Source organism: Anastrepha ludens, chromosome 4 (assembly GCF_028408465.1).
Source record: "Anastrepha ludens isolate Willacy chromosome 4, idAnaLude1.1, whole genome shotgun sequence".
Taxonomy (NCBI): Eukaryota; Metazoa; Arthropoda; class Insecta; order Diptera; family Tephritidae; genus Anastrepha; species Anastrepha ludens.
Window position 1 is genome coordinate 108,617,532 of NC_071500.1, and position 11,796 is coordinate 108,629,327.

Genomic DNA, 11,796 nt, shown 5'->3' on the forward strand with positions numbered 1-11,796 from the left:
GCCACTTCCGAGTGAAATTCCTAATACCAGCGGGTGTACCCAGCAAGCAATAGCGATGAAAATAAACAAATTATACAGAAAATATAAATTTATTTGAGGTTTGGAAGATTGAATTCTATTTTTGAATAGTGTTTTATTCTGAAAGCTCTCACAGTTCGTTGGCGTTGAACGACTTTGCAAGTTAATTCCCTGCAAAGTTTTTTGAAGGCATGCAGATTATTTTGAACGTTTTCGGTATTTGCGAACATCTTTCACAGCATATTTTGACTTGAAATGTTGAACTTATGTCAGAGCTTAGCCTCATCAGAAGCTAAATAATATAACAACGGCTAAAACTGACGCAGATCATCAGGATTCTCTTGTTCATAGACTCGCCTTATGAAAATATTATACATATTTTCAATTAATCCTCGGATATCCTTCTCATTTTGTGTATAGAAATATTTTCGAATCGGTTCACATTTAATGCATCTTTTTGCAGGTATCGAAAAAATCCCTCGTGCCTTTTGATGCGAAGAAAAGAATGGGTCTAGGATGTAAAGATAATGGGAGACGATGGGTTGGCAAAGGTTGTAATGAAAGGTCAACTTAAAACACCACCAATTCCAGGAAGAGCACCAAAGCGTTGGCATGAGTGTAGGACGTCGGGATCCCGATCCGAATGATGCTGTAATTATATATATATTTTAAAAGATAACATATTATATTGTAATATATCTCGTTGAAAAAACGAATTCAGTCCAACAATAGCCCTAGGACCAATAAAGATGAAGAAGAAGAATACATTGATGTTCAACGAACCCCATGAGTATTGAGAGAACTTTCAGATACAATTCTTAAAAAAAAACACCAGTCTAACGGTTAGACGCGATAGAAGTGAAACCTTCCGTAAAACAAACTGAGAGAGAATAAGACGAAAGCAGCATTAGGAGCAAGATAATTATAGGTTCATTATAATATTGCTATAAAGTTCATATTTTATTTTCTTCATTTTATTATAATTCATCCTCAATGTTTTCAATTTCAACAAATGATACGAGTGGCTTATGATAGCTAAAATATGATACAAATGCTTTGGTTTCGATGTTGTCAACATGTCTTTGAAATACCGCGTCAATGGTTGTTTTTGATCGTGTTGTCGATTCAGTGCGATTGTTACACATTTTTAAATTGAATGTTGTATTGAGAACGTCAATTAAAGGAACCGCTGTGTCCAATGCAAAATTTACGATAAAATCGCCACTTAAAATCATTGGAACTTTATTGTAATCTTTTCTAAGTATCCGCGATACTTCTGGTGTATACTTTATTAAATTTTCGTGAATGAATTCCGTGATGCTATTTATTGATTTTTTTTTCTGTCGATATTCACGACACTTTTCTGCATTATTTTTCGGCATAATTGCGGTAAATATTTAAAAATGAGAATATTTACGAATATAAAAATACACACGCGGTTGCTATTATGAGCGTCCCCAGCAAAACCTGCGTGACCGAAACTCTAACACAATTACATTTTTTTGAATGTTACAAACACATATGCACGCAGGTTTTGCTGGGGCGTGACCGAAACTCTAACACAATTACACATATGCACTCGTATTTGTTTGAAAATCGACTTTTTGTTTTGGTTCTCCGTCACCTTTGGAAAATGTGTAAACAGTAAGCAAACTTTATTCATATATTTTTCCTCATTTTTGCATTAGTAAAATTAAACAAACGCCGTAGCCGAATGGGTTGGTGCGTGACTACTATTCAGAATTCACAGAGAGAACGTCAGTTCGAATCTCGGTGAAAACACCAAAATTAAGGAAAACTATTTTTCTAATAGCGCTCACCCCTCAGCAGGCAATGGCAAAACACCGAGTGTATTTCTGCCATGAAAAAAGCTCCTCATAAACATATCATAAAATAAAATAACTGTATAAAAAAATTTTTTTTCTTGTGATTCGAACCAAGGATTTTGGATCGGAAGCTCACATTGCTAGCCGCTCGGCTATCGCGCCATGCTGTCGGCGCTGGCCTAAAAGTTATTTAGTTCGTCGCTACGTGTATATGTAATATTCGTAGCCAAGAGTGTCGCTTTTTTCGTTTCACTTTTTCTCAAATCACTCCCAACGATTCTAAAGAAGTTTTCACTTCAAAAAACAAGAATTCGATACATTCTTCAGTACCAATTCGACCAAGGGGAAAATTTGAAGTACAAAATGCTGTTTAGTATACAATGAAACAATAGAGTTACAACTGTCCTTTTTGGTAATATGAATATCGTAGATGCGACATGTTATGGTAGACCAATTGTCGAAATTGTTAATAAACCCATAGACATCGTGGAGAGTCGAACCAGAGAGCACCAAGCTATTGCTACCTTTTTAAGAACTGGCAAAATTTTCGTTACGGTACAAAACTGTTCTCGAGAGAGGCCTGCAAAAATGATCTGATCAATTTATTTATCACTTGGGATCAAACTTCTTCAAGCCGCAGTTGATTTTAGCAAACTGTTAACTCTTAATCTTCTACTTACTAGGCATATGGAAGTTGGCTTAGTGTAGCAGCGATAGTTTATCGAAGGTTGTTCATAACCGAAAAAACCGTAAGAGCAATGCGTTGCACAGCGTATTCAGAGTATTCACAGCAATGCAGCGCATCTCTTGGGAGAATGTTAAGCCGAGTTATTACAAAGTTATATCCATACGCCTTTCAGACTCCGCCGCGCTTTGCTTACCTTCAATTGCCTCGTTTCGAAGGTAGTCTTCGATGACAGTGATGAAGTGGAGAGATGCGAAGGTGGTGGCAGTGGCGCATCATCGAAGAAACGATTTTTATAATACGAAGAACTGGCTACTGCCACCAAGTTGTGATGGCTCCGATGCGAGTCGGCACGCGTTAGTGTGGCAGGTGGTGGTGGAGGCAAATGATTGTAATCATTATGAGAACACTGGCTGAGCGCGTGTGAACGATATGTTGGCTGTGTTAGTTGCTGTTGCTGCTGTTGAAGTGGCTGTTGCTGTAGTTGTTGCTGTTGCGTTGGCAGATATGCATTATGATGAGTGGCATATGACTGATGTGTTGCTGGTTGATGCTGTTGTTGCAAAATAGCTTGCGCCTGCTGTGTGGACTGCTGTTGTTGCGCCACAAACTCAATTGGATGCTCGCATTGACAGCGCCCACTCTCACGCGGTCGCTCCTCCATACTTTGGCTGGTGCTAAGATAACGTTTGCGTGCCGTTATATTAGGCGGATGCGGGGGTGGTGGCGGTATGTCTGCAGGCGTGATGAAAGTGCGACCGGTGTTGCTGATGTTGGAGGGCTTTGTAGTGTCTGCAACACCCATTGTGGAAGCAATGCCGATATCTATACCGCCAGCATCGATGTTGTTGCAATTGCCATGCTGTGTTGGGATTTGTTGTTGCGGCTGGTTATCATGTGGCCAGTAGAATTCCGTGAATTCATCGAATGTAACGGTAGCTCCGCCGCTTTTGACCTCGGCGCCACCAACTCCACCACCACCGCCCACACCGCTGCTGCTGTTGTTGTACATTGGCATGTTGCTGCTCGCATTTAGAGTGGCGCTCACGTGGTTTGGATGCATGTTAATGTTGTTGTGGTACTGATATTGTTGCGGTTTCAGTGACCCATAGGATTGCTGCTGCAGCGGTAGTTGCTGCTGCTGTTGCTGCGGTGCGGGTGCGTGCTGTTGCATCGGTATGCGCATTACACAACGTTGTGATTGCAGAGTTGATTGTTGTTGTTGTAATAAAAGCTGCTGTTGCTGCTGCTGTTGTTTCTGTTGCTTGCAATGATGAAAATATTGATGAGTGGCTGGTAGGTACTTCACGTGCGCCGAGTTGTTGGCGTTTTTGAAGTTGTTATGCGGATAATTGTTGTTCGTATTGTTTTCAAGTGCACAGCATTGTTTTTGTTTTATTGTTTCCACGTTATGGGAGCCGCATGATGGGGGAAAATGAAAATATTAATCATTTCGTTTATGCTCGCCAATTCACGCTATTTTGCGCGTTATTGTGTTTTTGTTCTATTTTTATTTGTTGTTGCTGTGGATTTTTTTACAATTTTTTCGTTTTTCTGTTACTTTCGTTTATATTGTTTACATGCTTCGAAAAGTAATAAAAGCAAGCGTGCGCACTACCAAATATATTGCAAAAAAATAAAAATAAAATTATAAATCAAAATTTCACCACAGCCTACAAAAACAACAATAGCATAGGCGCGAGAACGAATTGTGCTGAGTATTGAGTGTAAGGGAAAGCGAAAGGAAAAAGGTAAAAGTTTAAGGTTCTGCAAAACACTGTGTGTGGCATGTCTCGTTTTTTATATTTGTAAAATTTTTATATTTTAATTTTTTATGAACTTTTTAAAATTTTTCTCACATGTTTTTGTGTTTCACTATTTTTCGGTTGCTTGCCATCAAAAAAGAAGTGTGCAGGTCCAATTAAACTCAAGCGTGTGGCAGTGGGGCTTAAAAAACAAACAAATATGTGGAGCCCGACAAAAAATGTTGGGCATATTAAAAAGAAAAAATTTGTATCTGGATGCGTGTGCGAATTAAAAAGCAAATATTTTATGTAAGACGAGCAACAAATTTTAGCAGTGATGCCAGAAAAAGCGTTAACAAATTTATTATACAATAGCAAATTCATTTTCCGTTTCAATTATTTAATATAGGGTTATTCAATAGGTGCGCTTCAACTTTTTTCCGATAGGGAGGGCGAACGACGCAATATTTTTTATTTTTCGCTTGTCATTTGTAAACTTCATTAGTATACATTTCATCATGGAACGCTACACACTTAAGCAACGATTGCAAATCGTGCAAATTTTTTATGAAAATAATCGTTCTGTTGCTGCTACTTTAAAAGTATTTCGGCCATTTTACGGTCCATTTAACAAGCCGTCCCGTTTTGGGGTTATGTGAAGTCATTGGTATACAACAAGCCGGCGACGATTTGTGAACTCAGAGCCAATATTGAACGCGAAATTGCTGGAATTTCGGCCGATTTATGCAAAAGAGTGGTCGAAAATTGGGTTCAACGATTGGACTTCGTAAAACGTGCACGCGGTGGTCATGCAAAAGAAATCGAATTTCATACTTAAATGTATATGTTCAAACTCGATAATAAAAAAAAAAATTAGTTAAAAAAGTCAAACCGTTTGTGTTTTATTCAAAAAAGTTCAAAAGTTGAAGCGCTCTTACTGAAAAACCCTATATTTTACATATAAAATATATTATTATGATTTTAAAGTAATACTAAAAAAATCAGTACAAAGTCAGTTGCAAAGTACATAAAAAAGAAAAAAGTAAAAAAAAAAAATTATTTTGACTCTGAGCCATAAATTTGTAACACAACGAATAATTCGAATTTTGCTTCAAAACTTAAAAAATACAATGGCAAGTAGTTTCAACAACTTTACACAACACAGGGTGTGTATTAAAAAAAAGAAATAAATAAAAATAAAAGATAAAAGAGGATAGCAACATCCATCCAATTGTAGCTGATTAAGATGTCTACTTTGCACCCTCTGTCAGCCATTTTGAGATATGTAGTAAATCTGTGATGCCCTATTGGGCATTTCCATTTATTTGCTAGTAAAAGTTAGCAGTCAATGCTGTTGTGCCACAAAACTTGCCCTCGTTAAACTTTTTCATATCCCAAAAGACAAAATGGAAAGAAAAAATTTGGTAAAATTGTGCGGCACTTCATTGAAACCAGAAGAAAAAGTTTGTGTGTATCACTTCTTGCAGCGAATTTAGATATTGGACCAGATCGGGAGAGGGCGAAGTTGTCTAGTGATGCTCTTCCGATGTATTGCTGGAATGAGTCCGAGAGGCCCAGAGACTCGCGTGCAAACACAAGGCTTCTGCAGACGCTGACTAGGTGAGGAAGAGAAAGAGACGATCTTGCACCTTTTGTGTCATTGTCCAAACGAAATACCTTCTCTCATCAAACAAACAGTCCGAACCCATGACACTATTGACAGTTAAAATTCCAAGGATGTAAGTGATTTCGTTTATCTAGGAAGCAGAATTAATACCGATAACAGTGTCAGCCTTGGAATCAAGCGTAGGATCTTCCTTGCCAAGGAGTACTATATTGGACTAGGTAGGCAATCGAGTAGTAAGGTCTTCTCTCTCAAGCCCGTTCTATTGTATAGCTTAGAAGCTTGGATGATGACAACGTCCGATTAGGTAGCCCTTGGAGTTTTTGGGAGAAAGATTCTGCGGAAGAGTTTTGGATCTTTGAACGCGATGAAGCGAAGAGTTGTACGAGCTTTACGTCGTCATGGACATAGTCCATCGAATAAAGATGCAGCGTGGACGTTACCTGGGACAAGTCGTCCGATTGGATACAGATGCTCCGATTCTTTGAGGCGGTACCAGCTGATGGTAGCAGAGGAGGAGGAAAGCTTCCACTGAGTTGGAAAGATCAGGTTGAGAAGGATTTGACTTCACTTGGTGTGCCCAGCTGGCACCGATTATCACGAGAAAGAAATGACTTCCGCGCTTTGTAAAACTCAGCCACAATCTCATAAGCGGTTAACGCGCCAATTAAGAAGAAGTAGATAATTTTTTGACGGTTTGGAAGATCTTAGTACTGTGGAAATCAAAGATCTTTTAAAATTTTGGGAAAGTACACACTGATTTTACGAGCGATAAAGACTAGTTTCCCACGCGGCATCAGAATGGAATATGAGCCTAAGTATGTCCCAAGGTTGACAAATACTTCAACCTAACCTAACATATAAATAACGCAGACAAATCGAATAAAATTTGAACAAAACAAAAAAAAAAAAAAAAAATTAATTAATTAATTAATTAATTGAGAAAAAGAAAATATGATGAAAAAAAAATTAAAAAGATTAAATAATGAACAAATGAAAAAGCAAAATTGGAAAAGTAAATGAAAAACATAAAATAAAAAATTAAAAAACATTTTTTTTTTAATTTAAGCTTCTATCGTTCCACAGTGCAATTGTTAACGCTTTGAGAAACTAAATAAAGTGCAAAATAATGCTTGTTTTTGGCTTTTAATTTAAACAAGTTGCATAAACTTCCAAGTAAGATGTGTTTTAAAAAAATATCAAAAACTACATAGCAAGAGTAAGTGGCACATTAGCGTATAGGTACAAAAAGAAGCAATTGATTTTTAAATAAAAAAACTCTGATAACAATGATCTTGGGTTTTCACGTTTTTCTCGAATTTGCATAGAAAAGTTGGAAAAAACAATAATAACAATAATAAGATGCACATAAATTGCAGCTTAAATTCCTCTTTACGGTGGCTCTGCCATCAAAAACACACACCCAAAAATGCTCAATACACACACATGGCAAAACAGAACACACATTCATGCCGAAATAAAGACATGAAGAAACAGAAATCAGGGTCACCAATATAACCAACATCATTTATCTGCTGTTGTTGCTGGCAAACTTCTTAGCGAATACAAATCTGCAAATTATTTTTTGGTGCAGTGCCAAGTGGGATAACGAGAAACATGTCCCCTCGCGGCTTCACTGGGCTGCGCAGCGTGGGGAACGTTGCGCTGCCGCTGCAATAGCTGTTTTTCCTCTTCTTCTTCCAAATCTCCTTGATCCTTTATTTGATTATCATTAGTGAGCTTGCGCTTGCTGCAGTGGCGGCGTAGAAGTTAAAGAGCTGTTCAGACATGCAGGCGGACAGAACAAACGCGTTGTAGGAAGAAAAAAACTAAAAAAAAAACAAAAACGAAAAGAAAGATTGTGCATACAAGACTGCCTGTACTACACACATATACATACGAAAGTATGCCTGCATATGTTCTGATGTGTTGGCAGCGACATGTCTGACCAACATTTTGCCTTCAACCAAAGCTTTGTACGGCTTTCTATTGGGCATGTGTTTAAGCCACGGGCAGATCTATCACCCAAACATATGCACATACGCGCACATATGCAAGTTATTTTACTTGTATGTGTGCACTAAAGTATTCTTGCGCTGCTTCTGAAGGCTAATGCAGGCTTTGAGTAGAGTTGGCCTGATGTGGCCTTTTGATACACGACATTCCATGTAACATGCGGCAGTGAATGCATCAAGGTTGCGGGCATTGCATAATGTGTGTATGTTCCTAAGCATATGCTTGTAACACACTTCAAATGGTGCTCATGTATTTGCTTTACAACAACAGCAACGATTGTCAGTGTATGCAAGCGCGCACATTTTAATTTTGTCAAAGATGCTTGTGGGCTTGTCAATTGCATCAGTGGCAGCAACATTCCAGGCATATTGCATTCATACATATATGTTGGCAAAGAAAATAATCACAAAGCAAAAAACAAAATTCAATCACTTTCCCTCCTAACTTCGACCGCTGCAAAAGCAAATTTATTTCACTAAGCCTTTATTTCTCATTTTCTCATTTTCCTAGTTTTGTAATTTCCTTTATCCCATTTGCTTTGAAATTAATTGCGGCTTAACTTGACGTTTACTGCCAATTACTCTAAGCCACGTCCAGCTATATTGAAACCACAATAGACGATAATTACTTATGTAGATGCCTTTGATGCTACAGGAAGTAAATGGCAACAGGATGCAATAAGTTCGCTATCTATTAATTTAAACTTAGAAAAAAAAAAAAACGCTCGTTGGTAATTATGCATTGATTGCTTCGCTAATTCCTCGATCCACCGACCAATATCTTAACATAACACAGGTTACCGATCTTGTGTGTTGCAGAGTTGAGTTTTTGTTTTTATCCTCTTTAAGGCAGGCAGCAGATATGAGATTTCACTTTTCCAATCGCATTTATACCAAGTGAAAAAGCGGACAAGTTAGAATTCAACTAAAGGGTGATAAAGATGGGAGGTGCTTTTCCTAAACGGTATTTTTTGACAGACTACGCGTGATTATTGCCAAACTAAATACATTATTTTTAGATGAGTATCGATGTAAGTGCGGTGGTATTTCTTGGAAGCACTTAATTAGTAAGACCGTTTTTGTACAGGGATATATTTGCTCGTGCTCGACGGACAACACTTAAAGAGAATTCTCAATGTTGAAGCAGAAAAATCCTCTCTCTATTAATACGGCCTAATGAAACTCTTTTGAAATAGAGTGGGCATCATTGAAACTCCTATGGTTTAACAGTTTAAGGAGTTATAACCATACCCGCTAGTGCTAATCTTGCTTGATAGTATTGTTGTTACTTCCACATGCAAATTTCTCGTCAAGTAAGCAGAGCCCAGAGATAGCGAGCAGAGACTTGGCGAATCGGAGGTGCCTTCTGGCTAGCTTACGCTGGTGCTAACAAAGGAGCAGGGCGGCGAGACTTGCGTATGGAAAACGTACTTTCTTTTTCTTCAGGCTACCAATTCGAGTCAAGCAGTTTTTCAGAGATTTTAGAGCAAAAACGCTTGCCGCACTGGCTCTCATGCACATGCTTAAAATGGTTAAGGGGTTGGGAATAGAGCAAAATAATGTGAGGATAAAATTTTTTTTTTTTCATAGTTTGAAGAAAAGAAATATAAATACCTTTAAATTTGCAGATCTTATTTAAATAATTACTAAAAAAGTTAACGTTATAGTTCTATAGTCACAAGCTAACGTCACAAAGGTCGAAGATGCTGCATTTGAGATAAATGCTTTTAATAACATTTTTTTATTAAAACTTTTTAAATAAATACTGATTTCATATAAATATATAAGTTTTTTAGCAGTTTATGACAGCATACCATATCTAGCTCAATTCTTTATAAAATCAACTTAAGCCGTTTCTACGTGTGACTATAAGTCGGAATGAGTAATCGAAATAATTTTCCATGCAAAGTAACTTAAAAAGAGTTGCACTTACTTCGAGAAGTATTATTTAAAACAAGCTACAATGATAATAGAAGCTCTTAGTTTTTGCCATTCAATGCAAGGATGAAAAGGCAAATTCAATTAAATAAAACCAGCCTTGTAAAAGTAATACAAAATCAATAAGGCTCAGTATTAACGTATCCATTGAACAAATCGTGCCAAAAATTCCAAAAACTACTACTTAAGTACTGTAATAATCAACAAAAAAAAAGGGCAAACGCCCTAAAGTATGCTAAACAGCCATTAAATGCAGATAATTACGTAAAAATCATACTAAAAATCAGTAAAGCCATAATGCTAATAAATTAGATTATGCATTTTTACGTTCTAGCTTTCGTGTGTACGAGTGTAAGTGACACCACACAGGACTATGTGTAAGTGGTTGTTTATGTAAGTGTCCCTGAGTTTGTGTTGCTGTTTGTTGGCACTGAGCCATTGTCTCTGGCTGCCACGCCGTACCTACCTGGTCGTTTGATGGAGACGGCATTGACGCCGCATTTGTCGTTTGCATTTGTGACATTTGTATAGCTGAGCCTGCGACTGGTTGATTTTCAGCTGAGACAATATCGTTGACCGAAGACATTTTGCTGGAGTGTGCGATTTTTCTGTTTGAACGCGTTTTTTATTATGCTTGTCGCGATTTTTTCGTTGCGCCTTCACACTTTCCTTCAATTTGTTTGATTTCGATTTTTTAAATTTTATTTCTGATTCCTTCTGTTTCTTTTGTAATTTGGTTAGTAAAAAATGCTTAAATTGATGTTTTTCTTTATTGGGTTTCACTTATTTTCCAATGCCAATTTTTGCTTTAGTAAAGTGCTTTAAATTTTTATTAGTTGTGCGTGATTTTTACTTTGTATTTTGTTTCGTTGCTGAAAAGTGAAAGAGGGAAGAAAGAAATATGCTAAAATTAAATGGTCAGCAAATATGGTTCTATTCTTTGATTTTGTATTTTTTTGTTGTTGTAGTGCTTTTACTCTTCGCCAACGCCAAATTTTACTCAAGTGGTTTACAATACAGATTTTTGCAATTTTTGTGAGGAGGTAGCGTTACTAATTTAAAGTTTTTATTTATGTAGTTACTCTTTTTTCATTAGAGAAAATGACCCATTAGAGAAAAATGACCCGACTCACCCGAATATTAACCAAAAAGTTATGAAAAATATTCCATGCTACTCGTATTACAACAAAAACCTAAACATGAGCTTATTTTTCAGCAGGATAATTTTACACAAATAGGTTTGTAGCGGGTGGTTTTTCAGCGTTTGGGAATTTAGTTACGATAAATGGCTACCTTTGCGAGGGGCCCTTCTGGAGAAATATTGAAAATTCGTCATTTGTGATACCATGCAGAGGGGATGTTGGCATTCACTAAATGTCTAAATCTTTGCCCGACGAGTGCAGACCAGCTGAGAAGAAGATGGTGAGACGATTCCACCTCGTTCTCCAGACAGCTGCTGCAGAATGGACTTGAAGCAATCCGAAGTCTACCCACATGGACACCTAACGGACAATGTCCGGTAAGGATAGCTACCAAATTCGAGATTCGAGAGCTGCGGCCTTGTTAGCCTTAGAAAACTTAAAATGGTAATACAAAACAGAAATATTTTTGGAATGAATTTTGTTTTTACTACATATAATCTGGCATTTATCTTCTTTGAATATCATATCCGGTATATGTCCACTGCGGCTACGAGTTACATGGTTGATCCATTCAATCAGTCTAATTTTTGATTAATTTTTCCAATAAATCAGGCAATGTAGCGTCAATTGTGGCTTGAATATTGCAATAAATTGATTGTTAAGCGCTACAGCGTGCAAGTTGTACGTCATCAAAAGTCACCGCTATTTAGCTGTTTAGGTTTTGGAAACAAAAATTCTCTGAGCATGGCTCGATAGCGCTCGCCAGTCACCGTAATGGTAGCTCCTTCCTCATTGCGAGAGAA

General features: G+C 37.4%; 1 protein-coding gene across 2 annotated transcripts in view; it reads right to left on the bottom strand.

Annotated features, from left to right (window-relative positions):
* LOC128860568 (venom dipeptidyl peptidase 4) overlaps positions 1 to 10,750 on the bottom strand; it is a 36,059-nt gene extending 25,309 nt beyond the window's left edge. Inside the window, exons 1-2 of one of the 2 annotated variants that reach the window (XM_054098166.1) lie at positions 10,318 to 10,750; positions 2,726 to 3,832 (exon numbers count right to left, since the gene is read on the bottom strand). In XM_054098166.1, the coding sequence (XP_053954141.1) occupies positions 2,726 to 3,832; positions 10,318 to 10,437 (1,227 nt within the window). In that variant the 5' untranslated portion in view covers positions 10,438 to 10,750. The remainder of the gene's footprint in view (positions 1 to 2,725; positions 3,833 to 10,317) is intronic. The other variant, XM_054098167.1, reaches the window with a different exon arrangement.
* Between the last annotated feature and the right edge of the window lie 1,046 nt (positions 10,751 to 11,796).